Source organism: Carcharhinus amblyrhynchos, chromosome 15 (assembly GCF_965287045.1).
Source record: "Carcharhinus amblyrhynchos chromosome 15, sCarAmb.v2.hapA, whole genome shotgun sequence".
NCBI lineage: Eukaryota > Metazoa > Chordata > Chondrichthyes > Carcharhiniformes > Carcharhinidae > Carcharhinus > Carcharhinus amblyrhynchos.
In genome coordinates, this window is record NC_137338.1 from 32,711,480 (window position 1) to 32,733,617 (window position 22,138).

Consider the following 22,138-nt stretch of genomic DNA (forward strand, 5'->3'; position numbering starts at 1 on the left):
TTGAACCACCTGCCACAGAAATTGTAATGGGTGGGACAGGACCATGCAAAGATCTGTTGGCCTTGGGTGAGAATTTCTGGCCTTGTGGTGAGCATGGGTGGGAAACCCTGCCCTGAGTCACGTATGGTGGTATTAGGGCAGATGGATAAAGTGATAGGTTTTAAGGAGCATCTCATTTAAGGAAACAATGTTAGTGAAGCAGGGAGGTTTAAGGAGGGAATCCCAGAACTTAGAGACTCAGTGGTGAAGTGATTGAAATCAGGAGATACTAGGGAAATCAGAATCTGATGAGTGCAGCCAAATTGAATTTGGTATAGTGGCAGCGTCTGACTGAAAAAAGTTGTTTTTTCTCTCAAGAGAAACAGGCTGGTTTTCACTCCAGGTGTTCACTCCAAAAAAAAAATTGGGTATGTTTCACACCATCATGTTGAAGGGCGGGGCCTAAACAAGCCAATAAAACTCGGCAGCACTGAGATTGGGCGGCGTGTTTAAAGGATGCCCCGACCAGAACAGCAATAAACCATTCCCCACCCCCCGACCCCCGTCCACCATGGACGTCTTAGGGATCTTCCCCCAGCCTCAATTGGCTTTACTCACAATATTCACCCATCACCCTGTGCTCGCTGATCTATATCAGGTCTCAGTCAAGCAACGTCTTGATTTTAAAATTCAAATCCTTGTCTTCAGGTCAGTCCATGAGCTCACCCCCTCCTTATCTGAGTTATCACCTCCAGCCTTACAACCCTTCAAACTGACTGCATTTCTCAGATTCTGGTCTCCCTAGCTTCCCCTGATTTTAATCGCTCCACCATTGGTGTCTGAGTCCCTCCCTAAACCGCTCTGCTACACTAGTGTTATTTCCTTAAATGAGATGTTCCTTAAAACCTACATCTTTGGTCTTCTGCCCTAGTACCACCATATGTTACTCAGAGCAGGGTTTTCTGCCCACACTCACCCCAAGGCCAGAGCTTCCCAGTGGACATTGCCCAGATGCCTAATGGGCATTGCCCAGGTGCCAGGCTGGCATTGCCCAGGTTCCAGGTGGAACTGCCCATCTAGCACTCACCTTGCAATCGGCCGCCCGAGGAGGCCTCAACAGCCTCTGGTTGCACCGGTGAGGCCAACATGACTGCTCCCTGTTCATGGGAACAGATGTTTTTCTTGCAGAGAGAACTTCTTCCGGCAAGGCCGTAAAGGCAAGCGAGACCAAATGATTGAGCACCGGGCTCACTAAGCAGATGGAAATAAGCATTAGAATAAAATTCAAGGCGTTAATCAGCTCTTGCCCATTTCTGGCAAGAGGCTTACCTGGAATTGTAGGTGTCGTAAAATCACGCCAGTCGCGAAAAGCACGCCAATTGCGCTATCTGCTTTATGCCTAATTTTATAGCATTTTCCCACTGCAAAACAGGCGTAAAGCAGCAGTAAAATTCCATCCGTTGTATCAGTTCTGTTCTGAGCATTTGTTCCTCCTCTCAATTTTCCTTTCAACCTTCTCCCTGGCTGATACTTTATACCCAGCGAGTATAAGCTAAAATATAATCCTGTAAACCAGTTTAGCTTGTGAAGGGAGATCTGATGTGACGTAGAACCAGATAGGTTCAAAGAGTTCTGTCTAATTTCAAATTTCTGCTAATTTTGTAGGATCCGTCTGCGTCCCCGAATGCTAAGAGATGTCTCCGTAACAGATACAAGGGCAACCATCCAGGGCATGGAGATCAGTTTTCCCATAGGAATTGCACCTACTGCCTTCCACTGCATGGCATGGCATGATGGAGAGATGAGTACAGCTCGTGGTACTTCATGCTAGACACTTTCACTTCAAACAATAATTATATTCATATGTTTGCAGTAGTATAAATAAAGGCATGTTAACATAGCCACATGGCAAAATGCAATTGATGTGAGTTTTGGACACGAGTCCCTTTACGCCACTTGCAAGCATTAATAAACCAATAGCTTAACCAAAGATCAAAATATTCCATAATTCATGGCTTACGATTCCCAGGGCAGGAAATATTTCATCAGTATAAAGGTCTCAGGTGCCATTGTTTTTATGTCTTAAGTGGCTGGGAGTGTGAACACTAGCATAAGTGAAGGAAAATAAGATCACCATAGATTTTAAAGGAAGCAGGTTTAATAATAACTGTCTGTTTGTTAATCAGCAGAAGTATCCAGCTAATGTGCCGTGACCTAAGTAATATCATCATTTCTGGGAATTTTTGTGCTATAATAATGACATAGAGCTGAATAATGTAAATTTTCAGCCAATTTAAGCCTAATGCTTTGATTGAACATAACTATAGGGACAAAGTGATTGATCTAATGCCCAATGGTAAATGCTTTAAAAATCCAGGGAGGGGAAAAATGTCACCTTTTCCCCTTGGGCTGAAATTGAATGCAGATCTAATGGCAAGACTCTAATGTAACCCTTTCAGGTTAATACCGTGGCACAGTAGTTAGCACTACTGCCTCACAGTGTCAATGACCCAGGTTCAATTCCTGGCTTGGGTCACTGTCTGTGCAGAGTCTGCGTGTTCTCCCCGTGTCGGCGTGGGTTTCGTCTGGGTGCTCCGGTTTCCTCCCACAATCTGACAGACATGCTGGTTGGGTGCATTGGCTGTGCTAACTTCTCCCTTGGTGTGTGGCAGTAACTTCATTGCAGTGTTAATATATGCCTACTTGTGACACTAAAGAACTTAAAAATCTAAACAAAGAATGTGGAAATCTTGGAGTCAGCAAGTTGAATGAAGAACAACATGGATTTTGATCAGTGTTTGTGTGTTTTGTAGCTGCTGAAGCCATGAATACATGCTACATTGCAAGTACATACGCCACCTGTTCTGTGGAAGAGATTTCAGCTGCAGCACCAAATGGATTTCGATGGTTCCAGCTTTATGTCTATCGGAACCGTAAACTCTCAGAGCAGCTAGTACATCGCGTGGAGGCACATGGGTACAAGGCCATTGTCCTAACTGTGGATGTCCCTTATACTGGCAAGCGAAGAAACGATATCAGGAATAACTTTAAGCTACCACCTCATCTCAAAGTAAAAAACTTTGATGGCATTTTCGAGGTATGGCTACTTCCCCTTCTAAAGATACTTCAAGAAATTAACTGATTTCGACCAGGCTGGCACAAGGTCATACCAATTAATCTCAGTGCTATTGGGTAGGGAGGGGACAGAGGACCAATCTCCTGACTTCTGACTGGGTGAAGTATGCTGAAATCCATCAATAAAAACTGTTAAAGAAAGGATAAGGACTGGTTGAGAAAGCTCAGACTCACTGTTAGCTCTTGCATTTAGGCAAAATGGGATCCATATGAACCATAATTTGGCAAAAGAGCAAACACCTTCAGGAGAGGAGGGCTTAAACTGATGTCTAAGACTGGCAAGGAAAAGTGAAGAATGATCTCCTTCCTGTCTTCTTTTCACACCATCTCCTCTTTGCCCTTTGGGTATTTGAAGATCAATGTCTAAAATTTGATTGCATGTACTTCTGTTTTTTTGGTGAGGAAGGTACTAAGAAACACACTAACAATTTGCACCAGAAGTGAATAGTATTGGTTTAACAGCTCTTATTTGTGTAGGAAGTCATATGAATCAGATTTCTACATCTATTTCCCTGTTTTATAGGTACAATGCACTTAGTGAACTTCAAGCATATATCAACTGCTGTTTGATTCCTTAATAACATTATTATAGTTCATATTTGGGCGCTGATGACCTAGCAGTATTATCGCTAGACTATTAATCCAGAAGCTCAGCTAATGTTCTGGGACCCAGGTTCAAATCCTGCCATGGCAGCTGGTGGAATTTTAATTCAACAAAAAACATCTGGAATTAAGAGTCTACTGATGACCATGAGAACATTGTCAATTGTTGGAAAAACCCATCTAGTTCATTAATGTCCTTTAGGGAAGGAAATCTGCCGTCCTTACCCGGTCTGGCCTAAATGTGACTCCAGAGCCACAGCAATGTGGTTGACTCTCAACTGCCCTCTGAAATGACTGACTGAGATATTCAGTTCAAGGGCAACTAGGGATGGCCAATAAATGCTGGCCCAGCCAGCGACACCCATGTCACATAAGTGAATAAAAAATAAATTTATATACTAAGTATGGAAGTCTGTAAGCAGTTATTTCTATTTCAATATAAGCTCTATCATTTGAATAAATTCTTGTCATTGCTTAAAACTTCAAAGTAAGTTCAAAATATTTGCCTATGTATAAACTATTTTATGCCACATGATTGTGGATTCAAGAAGAAATTAGATATAACGCTTAGAGCTAAAGGAATCAGGGGATATGGGGGGAAGGGGTGATCAGAATACTGAATTTGATGATCAGCCATGTTCATAATGAATGGCTCTAAGGGCCGAATGGTCTACTGCTGCTTCTAGTTTATAACTGATATGGAGAAACTATCTGCAGATCAAGTTTAGAAACCAAATGATCAGTTACAATTAAGATAGAATTGAGCCAAAAGGATTTAAAGTGTCTGGATGAATTATGCTGCTTCTACAACCCTCAACTGAGTTCCCCCAAAATAAAAGCCTCTTTCCACTGTGCTGAAATCCCACTATTACAATGTAATAATTCTTCTATACAACAGAATCATACTGAAGCAGAGGTGTATGGAGTACCAGCCAACTCTCTGGATCCATCCATCTGTTGGAAAGATATCTACTGGCTTCAGTCATTAACTCGCCTGCCTATAATTATTAAGGGAATTCTAACCAAAGAAGATGCAGAGCTGGCAGTGGAGCATGGTGTCCAAGGTATCATTGTGTCAAACCATGGAGGCAGGCAACTTGATGGAGGTCCTGCTACGGTCAGTCCATTTATCTCTCTCACAACCACTGTATCCTTCTTTCCTCCATTACTTTGCCTCTTTAATCCAGGACTAACAGTTCGGTTTTAAGGAGTAGTCACTGTTATTATATAAGGAGGCATGGCAGTCAATTTGCACACAATTTCCCACAAACAGTAACTGAGGTGAATGACTAAATCCGATGTTGGTTGAAGCAGAAATGTTGGCCAGGATACCAACAGAATTCATTCCCCTTCTTCAAACCATGCCACATTTGTGTCCAATTATGTAAGTAGACAATGGGTGTGATTTTCTGTCCCCTTGAGGCATATTTTACACTTGGTCATTGGCTGTTGGCAGAACCTTCTTGTCTTCCTGTTTTCCCGTGGCAGAGGGTCTGCAAGATCAGAACATCCCGCCAGCTGGAACAGCTGGAAAACCTTGGCCAATGTTTCAGTTCAACATTCCATCCAAAGAATACAAAGTAAAGATATCCTCAAAACTTGCTCAGTGCCAATCTGAATTATGAGTCTATATTAAGTATCAGCAACTCACCAAGGCTTTTTCAATAGTGTCTACTAATTACACAAACTGTATCACTTAGAGGGACTAAGATAACAGACTATGGGTACACCCCCACATATGGTCACACACCATCCAGAAATTCAACTGGATTCACCACATTAACACAATGGCTACAAGAGCAGATCAGAAGCTAGGAACACTGCAGCAAGCAACTCACCTCGTGACTCCCCAATGCCTATCTACCAGCTGCAAAGCACAAGTCAGGATTGTGATGGAATATTGCTCACCTACCTGGGTGAATGTAGCTCCAACATGACTCAAGAAGCTCCATGCCATCCAGGACAAAGTGGCCCAATTGATTAGCACCATATCTACAAACATCTACTCCCTCCACCATTGATGCTCAGTAGCAGCAGTGTGTACTATCTACAAGATGCACTGCAGCAATTCACGAAAGATCCTTAGACAGCACCTTCCAAACCCACAACCACTTGCATCTAGAAGAACAAGGGCAGCAGATACATGGGAACAACACCATGTGCAAGTTCCCCTCCAAGCCATTTACCATCCTGATTTGGGAATATATCATCTTTTCTTTACAGTTGTTGGACCAAAATCTTGGAATTCCCTCCCTAACATCATTGTGGGTCAACCCACAGCACATGGACTGCAACAATTCAAGAAGGCAGCTCATCATCATCTTCTCAAGGGCAACTAGGGATGGGCAATAAATGTTGGCCAGCCAGTGACGCCCATTTCCCATGAATGAATCCTGACTTAGAAGTATATCCCTGGTCCTTAAGTATGGCTCAGTCAAAATTCTGGAACTCCCTATCTGATTTCACTGTGGATGTAACTACACCACACAGATTGCAGCAGTTCAAAAAGGCAGCTTCCTACCCCATACTCAGGGCAACTAAAGATGGACAATAAATTCTAGCCTTGCAGTGACTCCCACATCCCATGAATGAAAAATAAAAAATAGGATGTGTACTTTCTCAAATGATTCCTTGCACTGACTTTGCTGCTACGGTGACTCAAAGAATCGCTTAAGATAAAATTGGCTGTGTGATGGGATTAATTCATGAAGGCCTCACAGTCAAACAATAAAGGTTCATTTATTTTTTCTTTTTAAGAAAGCCACAATTCTATTCCACTTAGTTACAATTAGTATTAGCTGGAAGAGATGGTGGAACTATTCAACATAACAGAAATTTCATCACAACTTAATTATCAGCAAACTAAGTTAGGTAAACATTGTCATTTTCTTAGTTCCAAACTGAATGGTAAAATGAAAGGCAGTGAGTAATATTTATTTGAACGTTTGCAGATAGATGCCCTATCAGAAATTGTGGATACGGTACAAGGAAGAATTGAGGTTTATTTGGATGGCGGAATCCGTACAGGAAGTGATGTGCTCAAGGCTTTAGCTCTTGGTGCCAAGTGTGTTTTTATTGGCCGGCCTGTGGTTTGGGGTCTTGTCTACAAGGTAACTGATCGATCTTTATGTTCATTACCAATATCAACCCTAAACGTTTTCACATTCCCTTTGCTCCGGCCATTGAAAAAGTTTGGTGGTTCTTTGATGGTCTTTCATTTCTTTATTTCCAGTGATTCCTACTCTTCTCTAAAATCCTATCTACCCCCAATGTCTACAACTACACAGCTATCCTTCAGTAGCCCCAACTACTCTCAAATATTCACCAGCTAGCTCATTACCTGTTCAGCATGTTAATACCTTCACTAACTAATTGTTTAAGAAGGGGAGCAGAGACTTCCCTGGGAATTATAGACCGGTGAGTCTTACTTCTGTGGTGGGTAAGGTTTTGGAAAGGATTATTAGAGACAGGATTTATAGTTATTTGGAGAGTAATGAATTGATTAGAGACAGTCAGCATGGTTTTGTAGCGGGTAGGTCGTGCCTTACTAACCTTATTGAGTTCTTTGAGAAAGTGACCAAAGAGGTGGATAGGGGTAAGGCAGTTGACGTGGTGTATATGGATTTTAGTAAGGCGTTTGATAAGGTTCACCATGGTAGGCTTCTGCAGAAAATGCAGATGTATGGGATTGGGGTGATCTAGGTAATTGGATCAGGAATTGGCTAGCAGATAGGAGACAGAGGGTGGTGGTTGATGGTAAATATTCGTCATGGAGTTCGGTTACGAGTGGTGTGCCTCAGGGATCTGTTTTGGGGCCACTGCTGTTTGTAATTTTTATTAATGATCTGGATGAGGGTATAGTTGGGTGGATTAGTAAGTTTGCTGATGACACCAAAGTCGGAGGTGTGGTAGATTGTGAGGAAGGGTGTCATAGTTTGCAGGGTGACTTAGAAAGGTTGCAGAGCTGGGCCGCGAGGTGGCGGATGGAGTTTAATGTGGAGAAGTGTGAGGTAATTCATTTCGGTAGGAATAACAGATGTGTTGAGTATAGGGCTAACGGGAGGACTTTGAATAGTGTGGAGGAGCAGAGGGATCTAGGTGTATGTGTACATAGATCCCTGAAAGTTGGGAATCAAGTAGATAAGGTTGTTAAGAAGGCATACGGTGTCTTGGCGTTTATTGGTAGGGGGATTGAATTTAGGAGTCACAGCGTCATGATGCAACTGTACACAACTCTGGTGCGGCCGCACTTGGAGTATTGTGTGCAGTTCTGGTCCCCACATTACAGGAAGGATGTAGAGGCTTTGGAGAGGGTGCAGAGGAGGTTTACCAGGATGTTGCCTGGTATGGAGGGGAGATCCTATGAGGAGAGACTGAGAGATTTGGGGTTGTTTTTGCTGGAAAGAAGGCGGCTAAGAGGGGACCTTATTGAAACATATAAGATGATTAGAGGTTTAGACAGGGTGGATAGTGATAGCCTTTTTCCTAGGATGGAGAAAGCTAGCACGAGGGGGCACGGCTTTAAATTAAGGGGGGGTAGTTATAGGACTGATGTCAGGGGTAGGTTCTTTACCCAGAGGGTGGTGAGGGATTGGAATGCCCTGCCAGCTGCAGTTGTAAATGCGCCTAGTTTGGGGGCGTTTAAGAGATCTGTGGATAGGTTTATGGACGAAATGGGATTGGTTTAGATTAGTGGGTTAGTGTTGTTTTTTTTTAAAAAACTGGTCGGCGCAACATCGTGGGCCGAAGGGCCTGTTCTGCGCTGTAATGTTCTATGTTCTATTAACTTACCCAAGCAGACAAACAAGTTCAGCCATAAAATTTCTAGTAGATCAGCTCAAGATTTGAAGGCAAACCCCAAAGAGAAAGGTTTGAATCACAAACCTTCACTCCTGCTGAAAGTAAGGCATCCTTTTTTGCCATTGTTTAACAAGCAAGTTTGCAACACTATTGATTCGAAATAAAGAGTTCAGCTCGCAACCGTTTTAGATTTGGACTGTCAAGCAATGCTTATCCAGTGATTATTGCCCATTCCCAACTCAACAATTCAAATTCTAACTGCCTCACTCTATCTCCTTACTATTTCAATACCCTAAAAACTTCCTTTGCCCTCTCTATGACTCATTGCCCCTCAAACCAACTACCTCTTCTAAATTCTCAGTGCAATCTTCCCTATCACTCCATTCCTTCACAACTTGACATTGCCTTAAAGGTCTAATAAACACCTCTCACAAACCATGTCGAATCAGTTACCAAACGTAATGTCACCTTCTGTGACCACGTGAGCAATCCTATCGTAATGCTCTGTAACATAGGATAAAGCGCTTTGGATACATGAAGGCACCAACTCAGTGACTCCTTACCCCACTAACAATAAAGAAATTCCTTACACTAGATAAGCATTGCTCCGGAGAAGCTACGACATCTTCTCTGGAGTCTTCAACATATCATTGATGAAGACAAATATCTCGCCAAGGCCATCACCACACCCCCACTTCTTGCCTTCAGACTACCGCACAACCTCAAACAGACCATTGTTTGCAGCGAACTACCCAGCCTTCAGGAGAACAGTGACCACAACACCACACGCCCCTGCCACAGCAACCTCTGCAAGACATGCCGGGTCATCGACATGGATGACATCATCACACATGACAATACCATCCACCAGGTACACGGCACATACTCTTGCAACTTGGCCAACATTGTCTACCTAATACATTGCAAGAAAGGATGTCCCGAAGCATGGTACATTGGGGAGACCATGCAGACGCTATGACAACAGATGAATGAACATCGCTCGACAACCACCAGGCAAGACTGTTCTCTTCCTGTTGGCGAACACTTCAGTTGTCATGGGCATTTGGCCTCTGACCTTCGGGTAAGCATCCTCCAAGGCGGCCTTCACAACACACAACAGCACAGAGTCGCTGAGCAGAGACTGATAGCCAAGTTCCGCACACATGAGGACGGTCTCAACAGGGATCTTGGGTTCATGTTGCACTATGTGTAACCTCCGTGACTTGCCTGGGTTTGCAAAACCTCATTTACTGTACTGTCTGGAGACAATACACATCTCTTTAACCTGTGCTCAGTTCTCCTTCCACTCACATTGTTAGCCACTTTAAGACTTGAATAGCAGGTTAGAAGTAAAGATTCGCATTCTAATCAGTAATCTGTAAACTGTGCTGTTATATGCTCTGTCTGAGGCCAGTACTCTCCGTTCACCTGACAAAGAAGGAAACCTTGAAAGCTTGTGAGTTTACTATCAAATAAATCGGTTGGACTTAAATCTGGTGTTGTCAGACTTCTTACTGTGTTTACCCCAGTCCAATGCTGGCATCTCCACATCATAAGGATTGCTTGACAGCCCAAATCTAAAATGGTTGCGAGCTGAACTCTTTGTTTCGAATCAATAGTGTTGCAAACTTGCTTGCTAAACAATGGCAAAAAAGGATGCCTTGCTTTCAGCAGGAGTGAAGGTTTGTGATTCAAACCTTTCTCTTTGGGGTTTGCCTTCAAATCTTGAGCTGATCTGCTAGAAATAAGAACACAAGAACATAAGAAATAGGAGCAGGAGTAGGCCATCTAGCCCTTCGAGCCTGCCCCGCCATTCAATAAGATCATGGCTGATCTGTCGTGGCTCAGTTCCACATTCCCGCCCTCTCCCCATAACCCTTAATCCCCTCGCTTATCAAAAACCCATCAACCCGTGTCTTAAAAATATTTAGCAAGGTAGCCTCCACCACTTCAACGGGCAGAGAATTCCAGAGATTCACCACCCTTTGAGTGAAGAAGTTCCTCCTCAACTCTGTTCTAAACCGCGCCCCCCTTTATCTAGAGGCTGTGCCCCCTAGTCCTACTGTCCTTTCTGAGCAGGAAGAGTCTCTCCACCTCTATCCTATCCATCCCATTCATCATCTTGTACGTCTCAATGAGATCTCCCCTCATTCTTCTAAACTCTAACGAGTACAAGCCTAGTTTATTCAGCCTCTCCTCATAGCTCAACCCCCTCAACTCCGGTATCAGCCTAGTAAACTTCCTGTGCACTCCCTCCAAGGCCAAAATATCCTTGCGTAAGTGCGGCGACCAAAACTGCACACAGTACTCCAGCTGCGGCCTCACCAATGCCCTATACAGCTGCAGCAAGACCTCCCTACTTTCATATTCAATCCCCCTCACTATGAAGGCCAGCATCCCATTATGGCTGAATTTGTTTGTCTGCTCTTCTTCACAACACAAACCCCAGGGAGCAAGCAGACTTGCCGTAGATGGTGGCCCACTCTGCCGCAGGTATCTGACTCATTGCCCCCCAATGCTGATAAAAAATACTGCAACAACCTCCAGCCCAACCAGTCCAGGACTCAAGCCTATGTTGCCATTGTTCTAGTGCTGTTCCACACGATGCCCTGGCGCCCATGGAGGCTCTTTCACTCCTCCCAATGCTTGAGCCTGTGCATTCGTGGCCCCTGGCTTTGCCTCCCAAAATCTCACTCCCAGAAACTGCTCCCCCAGATCAAGGGAGCACCGAGAAATCCTGTGCTTTCCAAAACCACTGCTACCTCCTGATGAGGATCAGGCCAACAGCCACTGTGACAACCAGCAGGGTCCAGTGCAAATTAGGGATCCAATATGATCATTGTTCCAATCCCATAATATCCACTTCCTACCCTTGGATAATTTCAAGCTCCTATCAGATCAGTTGGAGAAGTTCGACAAAGGATCGAATGAATTTTTTCTGAGCGCTTACAAAAATGTTGCTGCCTGTGGCTGGTACAAAGTGTACTACCTTACAGGTGCAATAGACAATCTCTCTGGGTCAAAATTGTTAAATTCATTTCATGGATAAAGTCATAAAACTAGCAATTTTTGTGCCCATGGAAATTTCCAGCTCACGAAGATCTCTGGAAGTGCCAATTCCTGGAATTCCTACAAGCTCTCTCCTAACCCTCACTTCTGTAAATTCTTCAGTGGTTTGGCAGAAACCTCACCTCCCCCACTGCTCCCCTCATCCCCAGATATACAGACTTCCTTAGCGGCTGCACCTTAATGGCCACAGTGATTAGCATTGCTGCCTCACATCGCAAGGGACCTGGATTCAATTCCTGGCTTGGGTCACTGTGCAGAGTCTGCACATTCTACCTGTTACTGCGTGGGTTTCCTCTGGGTGCTCCAGTTTTGTCCCACAGTCCAAAAGATGTGCTGGTTAGATATATTGGCTATGCTAAATTCCCCCTCAGTATACATGAACAGGTGCCAAATTGTGGCATTTTCACAGTAACTTCATTGCAGTGTTAATGTGAGCCTACTTGTGACACTAATAAATGTATTAATTAATCAATATGTTGAGAAGGCTTCCATATTCCTATAATCCTGAGAGTTATATTAGTGAGAACATTACTATGGAAAGGACCACCAAGTCCAGGTAGATTGAATGGGAGTTTATTCTGAGTGTGATAGTAGCTTGTCTGAGACAAGACAAGTTTGTTACAGAATTGCAATGTTAAAATGACTGGAGAATCATGTTCTGCTGGATGTAAGGCTGGATGATGCTCCTGTTGGAGTCAAATATCAGCAGTTTTTTTCATATTATTCAAAAATTTGTTCTTTCAAATCTGCATTAAATATTTTTCCAGCCTAAATGGGCTCTGCCCCAACATATATAACGCAGCCTAAACAATAACTTTATAACTTAAAACTGAAAAGATAGAGTGAAGTGGTTCATGAATATTATGTCAATCTCATAATGTGCTGCAGAAGTTCCACAGATTGTGATTTTGCGGAATAATGCACACCCTTTTGAATTCTTATATGACTTCTGGACATTATTCTTTTACTTATTTTGACCAATGCTAGTGTCATAAAGGGTGGAAATTACATGGCAGATTCAGTGATATTGTGCTGTGCAATCCTGGGATTTCTTTAAATAATTGAGACAGACAAACAACATTTATTAAAGCCTTATAGTAATTCAAATTGTGTTTTGATATAACTGATGGATGTAACATTTGGAATTACAAAATTTTGACAAAATCAATTTGAAAACAAAAATACAGTATATTGTTTTATCTTTAGGGAGAAGAGGGAGTCAAAGAGATTTTGCAGATTTTGAATGATGAATTCCGTTTGTCAATGGCTCTGGCTGGTAAGAACGTTTGCTGACTCTACAGCAGAATGGGTTAACACACGTGGTGGAGCGTGGTTGAAATACTGGCTCAATAAAACACAGATTTTGCTCCCTTGAGTGACATTTAAAAGTCCATAGGGCGCACGACCTCAGTGTATCCAATACTACAAATCCCTTCTCACCTTCCAAAAGATGTAGGTTTGGCTTGGTCTGGCCTCTGGGTCTGAAGTTCCAGTCCTATCCCAAAGACCCATGCACACGATTTATGCTGGTAATTCAATGAACCACAAAGGAACTGCAGTGCTGTCTTTCAGATCAAATGTTAAACCCGGTGGATATGAAAGATCCTATGACGTTATCCTGAAGTCTGACACACAGGCAATCCCTTCACCATGGTTAAGAGGCACCAAACCAAATTACTAAGAATTGCATGCAGTTAATGATCCTGTTTGTCTGTTTCCATGCATAATGTCTTCCTCTTGGGATTCACCTTAAATGAATCCAGAGAGATTAGGCACAGAAGCAGGGCTCTAGGGATAATCCTACTGTGCAGTTTATCAATAGGAAAATAGGAACATAGGATCATTGGAATTAGGAGCAGAAGTAGGCAAATTCAACTCTTTTAACCTGCGCCGCCATTCAGTCAGATCATGACCGATTTCTCCCTGGCCTCAGAATCACCTTCCCACCTGTTCCCCAGTTCCATTTTTTCCTTTTCTTTGGTAGAATTATGTCTATCTCCTTCTTGAAACCATTCAACAATTCAGATTCCACCGCGCTGTGGCGCAGCGAGTTCCACAAATTCACCACCCTCTGCTAGAAGTAGTTCCTCCCCATCTCAGTTTTGAATCTACCGATTCTCAACCTATAGCTGTGACCTCTTGATCCAGATTGCCCCATAAAAGAAAACATTTGAGGCCCGATTTTACCACTGCGGCGCAAAAACTTGGTAAAGTCGGGTGTGAGGTGATTAGTGCGATCCTCACCCATGTCCATGCAGGTGTCCACTTTACCAAGGCTCAGAAATGGCTGTGATCCGAACCGCACTCGAAACAGGTACGACGTCAATTTAAATGCATTTGCATGCATCTAAATTGACTTAATAAGATGGACGCCCAATCTTACCTGCATTTCCCCCTTTACTATCACGTTTGCCCGTTCAGATGTGGCATGAAACAGATATCTCGGCAAAGGTCTGTTTCGGCTGCTCCAGCTTCTGAAGAGGTAGGAGGTGATTTTACCATTTTCATTCTAAGTGCTGAATCTGGGCGCAATTCAGATCTGACTTGGAAACCTGTTCTCCGGCACCCCCCCCCATATACACTTAGGCTGAAAAAAAAGTCTGAATCGCACAGTGGGCAGGGCTTATTGCACCAGAAACCTGGCAGCTCTGATCGGAGCCTTCAACTGCACATGGCCAGTAAAAAAAAATAGAAAAGCGTGCCTCTGTCACATCACTGCTGGACAGCAAAAAGCAGATAAAGCAGGAACGATGGCCCCACAGATATCACCCCACCTCCACAGCATAACTGTCCCTCTTATCCACCCACACCCATTGCTACCCAGACCGATCGCGACCCTCTGCCCCACATCCCCCCCCATCAATTGCCTGCAGACTGGCAGCAGACCCTCCTCCCTCTGCCTCTCCCCTCCCCAACAGAGATCCATATGGCCTCCCTCCAGAGAATGAACGGGTCTCCCAACCCACCTACCCTCCGCCCTGCCTCTGAGAGCAGTTTGGCCCTCCATCCCTCCCCCCCACTGGAGAATGATTGGGACTCCCTCCTCTTCTCCCCTCCCCCACCAGAGATCCATCTGGCCCTCCTCTCTCCTCCTCTCACCCTCCCCTTTCCATCCCACCAGAGGACCATCTGACCTCCCTCCCCATCCACCAGAGAATGATTAGTCCTCCCTCCTCCCCCCATCTGGCCTCCCTCCTTTTCCCCCCTCTCACCAGAATGATCGGGTCCCCCTCCTCCTCCCCTGCCTGCCAGAGCTATACCTGGCCTGCCTTTTCTTCCCCTCCCCCCCACCAGAGAATGATCTGCCCCACTCCCACCCCCATGAGATAAATGAAATTCTAACTCATTAGGATGCCAGTGAATGCAAATATATAAAGATTATCTACTTTGCCGGGTCATTGTTCTGTGCAAAAGGGATCTTTTATACATTGCTAGTGTTGAGCTAGGGCTGGATTACATTCTGGGGTGTCCAGATAAAGAGATCGCATGACTTTAAGACACTTACATTGGTCAGCATTGGTTTACATGGCATTCTGCAGTGTGTGATTGCTGCACATTGTGGCATCAACTTACTTTTCATCAATAATGAAACTGATGGAAAGTAAAACGCTACTTGTGGAGCCTCTAATACAAGGGTCCATAAATATAGGTTAGCCATTGTAAATTTAAACAAGGAATTGAGAAGAAATGTCTTTCCTCAGAGAGTGGTGAGAATGAGGAACTTGCTATCATATGGAGTGGTTGAGGAGAGCAGTGAAGTTGCATGTCAGGAGAAGCTAGGCAAGTACATGAGAAAGGAATAGAAGAATATGTTGACCGGGTTAGATGAAGTCATTGGGACTAACTGATACAGTATCAGTTAGACCCAAAGACATCTTTCTCTGCTATAAATTCTCTTCAAAAGATATGAGTTTTCCTCGTGCACTGGCTAAATTTTATAGATTAGCTGAAGACTGGCTCCCATGTGGGGATAACCTGAGTAATGGACTGAAACAAATCATCCATGGGGCAGCACAGTGGTACAGCAGTTAACACTGTTGCCTCACAGTGCCAGGGACCCAGATTTGATCCCAGCCTTGCATGACTGTCTGTGTATAGCTTGCACATTCTTCCTATCTCTGTGTGAGTTTCTTCTGGATGCTCTGGTTTTCTCACAATCCAAAGGTGTGTTGGTTAGGTGGATTAGTCATGGTAAAAGCGGGGAGATAGGGCAGAGGAGATAGCCAAGGTGGGATGCTCTTTCTGAGATCAGTGCAGATGTGATGGGCTGAATGGTCTCTTCCTGTACTCTGGTGATTCCATAGTTATCGGGAGATAATGCTGCAGCTTTATAAGACTCAGGTCAGACACCACTTGGAGTACTGTGCTCAGTTCTGGTTGCCTCATTACAGGAGGGATGTGGAAGCTAATGAAAGGGTGCAGAGGAGATTTACAAGGATGTTGCCTAGATTGGGTGGTATGCCTTATGAGGATAGGTTGAGGGAGCTCGGTCTTTTCTCCTTGGAGAGATGAAGGATGAGGGGTGACCTGATAGGGGTGTATAAGATGTTGAGAGGTATAGATAGAGTGGATTCTCAGAGGCTTTTTCCCAGGGCTGAAATGGTTGCCACGAGAGGACACAGGTTTAAGGTGCTGGGGAGTAGGTACAGAGGAGATGTCAGGGGTAAGTCTTTCACTCAGAGGGTGGTGGATGAGTGGAATCGGCTGCCATCGGTGGTGGTGGAGGCAAATTCGCTAGGGTCTTTTAAGAGATTTCTGGATGAGTATATGGGACTTAGTAGGATTGAGGGTAAGCCTAGGTAAGCCTAATATGTAGGGATATGATCGGCGCAACTTGTGGGTCGAAGGGCCTGTTTGTGCTGTAGTTTTTCAATGTTCTACGTTCATTTGGCAGCTCTGATTGAAGATGTTTTCAAACGCTTCAATTATTTGTTTTGCCTTCACCTTCTGGTTTCACCCATCATTGAGGCTGAAGAGGTTAATGGAGTCTTCTCTTCCTACTCATAATTAAGATGTGGAGATGTTAGCATTGGACTGGGCTGGGCACAGTAAGAAGTCTCACAATACCAGTTTAAAGTCCAACAGGTTTATTTGGTAGCACAAGTTCTCTGAGTTCAGCTCCTTCATCAGGTGAGTCCTGATGAAGGAGCAGCACTCCAAAAGCTGGTGCTACCAAATTAACCTGTTGGCCTTTAACCTGATGTTGTGAGACTTCTTACTGTGCTCATAATTAGTTCACTGTCCTGCAGCATTTATGTGTGGACGTGCTCAGTCTGTAGAACGTGGATCCGATTTGTTGGTTGTCGGAAAGCTTAGCCATTTCTACAGTTTAATATCCATGTAATCTTGTATTGTAGTTTCACCATATTGATATCTCGTTTTCAAGTATGTCAACTGCTACTCCTGGCATGCTCTCCAGCACAACTCATTAAACCAGCACGGGTCCCCTAATGCGAGTTGAGCTATGAGTTTAAAGGTTGCAATTAAGTACAATTCTGTTGCTGCTAGTGGCCAACAGATCCTCTTGGATGCCTAAGTTGGAGTTGTAAGATCTGTTGTCAATTAACGCGGTCTAGTGCCACACAATATATTATGGGTTTCCCCTTTGTGAAGTAGAAAGTCCATTTGTGCAGTAAGGACTATGCAGTGGCCATCCCCACCAATATTATCATGGACAGATGCATCTGCGACAGATAGGTTGGTGAGGACAACCTACCTGTCGCAGATTCACAGGACAACCTACCTGTGTTAATTTTCTCACCTGCTGCTGCGGGTGTAGTTTGACAACTATGCCAGCACTCAGCTTAGTCCCCTCCTGGCGACAGACATTAAGGTAATTCCCCCACGATTCTGTGTGCTTCCACCATCAATCCTTCTTCCAAATGATGTGCAACGTGAGATGCACAGATTCATCAGCTGGTTATCAGAAGACAGTTTCCTTGGCCTGTGTTTCATTTGATGCCATTAGACTTCTGGAGCCAATATTGAGGACTCTGAGGGCTACTCGCTCCTGATTCTAAACCTCAGATATGCCTGTCCTGCCAAAGATAGTGATGGAGGAATTCAGATGTGAGCTGTAAGGTATGATTCAGTATGTCTATGTCAGACTATTGCTTGACTAATTTGTGAGGCAGCTCTTCCAATTTTTATGTAAGTCCCCAAAAATTAGGAGTGGACTTCATGGGGTTGATTTAAAGCCTAGATTGATGCTAGGTAGTCAGTGAAGTTTTATTTTGATTATTCTTTCTCATCGTATTTTGACAGAATTCATTAGCTTGCTAAAGTATTTCAGAGGGCGATTAAGAGTCACGCACATTGCTGGGATGTTTTTTTCGAAAATCCAGTAATTTCATTGTCGCCATTGCTGATACATGCTTCTTTTTACAGATTTATTAAATTAGCTGAATATAAGCGCACCAGATGCTGTGTTGGAATTTTAACTCGTTCCTTAGGGTCATTTGTCCAGATCTCTGAATTGCTGGTCCATTAATATAACCACTGTGCTACCATTCCTGATTGTGTTCTGTAGGTGATGATGATTTTGAAGACTGTGGCTGGAGTGCCACATACAGCTCTGCCTGAATAGCCCAAAAAAATTGAATGTTGCCTAAGCAACCATATGGTGATTGGATGATGGCATACATCTCACAGCACAAGTGCTCTGCTGCATGGGGTTTGGAATTGGGGTCATTAGCTATTGTCTCATAAAAGCTGCCTGTTCATTCTCTTGTGACTAATTTGGCAGGAGAGGTGAACCAGAATGTTGCAACAAATGTGAGAGTCAAGGGCCGGGATTCTCTGACGTTGCCCACGACTGGGATTAACCCGTCCTGCTATTGAGAATGGAATTTTGGCTGAGCGCCAAATTCTCCGTTCTCACTGGCAGTGGTAGGGGGACGTGTGAGACCAGAGAATGCCAGCCAAGGTGGATAGAAAACTGGAGTACAAATAGCAACAGAATGGAGGGGTAAACAAAATAAGAACTAGACGTGGAAACAGAATACCATTGCGGGCGCAAGTTGTCACACTGGGTTATGATGTAGTGGCTGTCATGGAGACCTGGCCTAAACATGGGCGAGAATGGAAACTAAAAATTTCTGGCTGCAGTGTATTCAGGAGTTCCCTGGGTGACAAAAGAAATGTGTTTATCACTAATGTTCAGGAAGGAATACCATTAAAAAAAAGATTATAGAGTAAGCAAGGGGGAAGTGAAGAATTATTTACAAGCTACCTGCCCATTAAAACGGTTGCTCAGAGAAATGCACACTGGCAAGTCCAAACTGGAAACTGGTTTGTATAAGTAAGTGGCAGAAATGTTGATGAGAAGTCCACATAACAGACAATTGTTAACCCTCATTTGTATGTTAGCCAGGAAATATTAACATATAAGTGTACACAACTACATTCTTGACTCCATATGGATAAAAGGTAGGTATTTTGTTGTCTCCAATAGTAATTACATGAATATGCTTATTTTCTTGGGTGTTTATAAAGACTGTGTGCAAATTGAAACCTTAATAACAACCTATGAAAGCGTAATTCATATAGTTTTCACAGAAAGACAGAACTGTTGCAATGCAGAAGGAGGCCATTTGGCCCATGGTGTCTGCACCAGCTCTCCGTATGAACCAATTTAACACAATACCGTTTAACTCTAGGTTTCAAAATAATCACTATATTTTCTTTGATCATACGTTGTTAAATCTGTTTTCCTAATTTGTTGAACATGTTCTCCAATTTCTGTTGAATGATTTCATGAGCAACATTAACAGTCCAAATTCTTATAAATTATATTTTCATATGTTTGCTTCTATCCTGTTTTGTATCCATATTTATTAAAGTCTAATCTTGAACAGGTATGTTATAAGCATTTTGTATTGCATACTGCACAGACATGTGTGGAATCCTTCTTGGATAACCTGGTAAAGTGTCTTGCAAGATTAACATTGATAATAGCATCGATAATGTACAAAATTTGGAATGATTTCAAAACATGTCTTTAAGCATGTTTCCTGAAGTGTACCATCTGACTGCAGTTGTGACTCAACAATGAATGGTGCATGTCCCACTCAGAGAATTCTGTTCTTAGTTCTTCCAGAGATTGTTTGGCTAAATCTATTAGACATCAACTTATTATTTAATCATTGTGTAGTGAGAGGTGGCAGCAATTTTATGCACTTGGGTTTTATTTAATGTCACCAATGTTCCATCTTTGCTGCAGGCTGCAGAAATATCTCCGAGATCAACAGGAACCTCATCCAGTTCTCCAAGCTTTAGAATGATCCCTGAAATAAAATTGAGCACCACATCTGAGTCTGGGCATCATCGCAGGAAGATCAATATATTGAGAAAGCAAAGATCGTTTTGGACAAATTTGGGCCTAATTGAAAAACACTGTAACCAAGGCAAATAAACAAATCAGAATATGGCGAATAACCTCTATTTCATAATGCAATTACTGTTGAAATATGTCCATTTGAGGAATCATCTTCTTGTTGACATGAAGAAATGTTTTTTATCTGATCCCTCTTAATTGCAGCATTGATACCATTGTTAAGCCCACATTAGAGACCATTCTCTCCACAAATCCCTCTCTTCCTTTGAAAAATTCTTTAAAATCCATCTTTAACCAAACTTTTGGCTGTCTCTCCAAGTCTACCCCTCTTTGGCATGGCATTTTTTTTTCAGTTATACCATCTTTACATCCTTCATGATTTGTTTGTGCCACGAATGCTGTACAAATGTAACTTACTGGTTTTGTTGGCGCACAGCCACTGTATGAAGCATTGATACATTTCATAAGGTAAATTCTGCTCAAAGCCAATAGCTTAATGATGGAAACCAGGTGGTTTATGGTGCAAGTGGAACTTGATCATCTTTCATCTTTATAACTTGAGTTAGATTTCAGCCCAGCGAAAGGAGATGTGAAGTTCCTTTAGTGGAGGTTTGGGTGGCAGTGTGTATCAGGATAACGTGCTTTCATCTCTGCCAACCCACTATTCATCTTTAATGTGATTCCTTCAGATTTCTCTAAAGAGCACTATAAAATTGCAATAAATACACAATATTGTCAATGCCTCTGTGACAGCCAACAATGAAAGAATTCTTCTGATAATTGAGATGAAGATTGTAATATGTAAGAGATTTTGACATGATCATAAACTTCCAAGGGAAAAGGTTGGACATTTAATACATTTGTTGTCTCCCTAATATTGCATTACACTTGGAAGGCATTCACAAACTGTAATCATTTTTGTAAACATATTGGTGAGCTTTGCCAGTTGAGTTTGTAACCACAATACTTATCACATCTATTATGTAATTTGCCAAATGGTTTACACTGCTTGATAAAGTATGATCTTTTCACATATTCAGAAGGAAGAGTTTTACTCAGAAAATACTTATTAGATATTCATTGGCCTGCATCGACTTTAACATTGTTGATACTTCCTTTTAAAACAATAATGGCATTTAAAATTAAAACACTTCAGACAACAATTCAACTTTCATTCCTTCCAATTATTGGAAGTTACAAATAACTTATACTGGGAACAGTTTGACAAGAGTAATCAGATTTTTTTGAATGTTATGATAATCTGTGTTTTGGATTTAATATATTTGGGTATATTGGATTTCACTGTGCAGTTTTAATTAAGCTTACAAGATGGGTTGCTATAGAGGAGGTTGTTTTAAGTTAAATTCAACACTAATTCAGAATGTTTGTTAGTTAAATATTGTGCACCTTCACAACTGACTGGCTGCAATAGCAATTTAAAGAACAACTTGCTTTTCCAAGCATGCCTTAAGTGAGGAAAATGCCTCTGAGCAATTTATGGGATAGACGAACTGTGAGTCACTGGCCAGCAACTAATAAAGGGATGGAAAAATTACATGGGAGGAGATGAGTATTAGAGAAATACCGTTATAGAGTAGGTAATTTGAAAAGTCTTTTGAAACAGGGGGTGAGGTGAAGAGCTAGAGTGATTTAGGAAAAGAACTCTTGATGCAGGGGCAGTTGCGGGTGAAACATTAGTCACTCCTGGTAAAAACTAGAGTGGTGATGGAGGGGCAGAGGACATCTGAAGTAATGTGGAGCTGGAGGTGATGGGTTACTGAAGTGAATGAAGAGGAGGGATATGTCCTAGGGGGTTTTATGGGCCAGTTTAGCAGGGCAAATGGCGCCAGTGAAATTGAGAAGAACAGAGGTGTTAGGAATGCAGGATTTTGTGAAGGAAAGAATGCAGCCAGCAGCATTCTCAATTCAACCAAGTGACGAAAACCCAATGTTAAACCAGTGTTGTAAAATGAACTGTCATTTAGAGAGGTCACAAAACCTGAAATATTTTATAATTTGTCAATGCCGCATTTCAAAACATTTTACTTCTGATAAAGAATAATGCTACTATTGAATTACAATTATCCATAGATTTGTTTCAATCATTTCTGTATCTGAAATGTTTTCAAGGTTATCTCCAAATTATGTTTACTGATGTTTATGCAGTAGCTAGTCAGATGAAAATGTTTAGAATGCGTCTTCTTCACTACTGGAGCA

General features: G+C 42.7%; 1 protein-coding gene across 5 annotated transcripts in view; it reads left to right on the plus strand.

The window, feature by feature from the left end:
• The window catches only part of hao2 (hydroxyacid oxidase 2 (long chain)), a 94,468-nt gene extending 73,512 nt beyond the window's left edge, over positions 1-20,956 (plus strand). For 3 of the 5 annotated variants that reach the window (XM_080203745.1, XM_080203749.1, XM_080203746.1), the window contains 5 exons: positions 1,645-1,796; positions 2,793-3,076; positions 4,616-4,834; positions 6,669-6,827; positions 19,808-20,956. In XM_080203745.1, coding sequence (XP_080059871.1) covers positions 1,645-1,796; positions 2,793-3,076; positions 4,616-4,834; positions 6,669-6,827; positions 19,808-19,999 — 1,006 coding nt within the window. In that variant the 3' untranslated portion in view covers positions 20,000-20,956. Of the gene's footprint in view, positions 1-1,644; positions 1,797-2,792; positions 3,077-4,615; positions 4,835-6,668; positions 6,828-12,792; positions 12,863-19,807 lie in introns of all 5 variants that reach the window. The other 2 variants (XM_080203744.1, XM_080203747.1) reach the window with 2 other exon arrangements.
• The last annotated feature ends 1,182 nt before the right edge of the window (positions 20,957-22,138 follow it).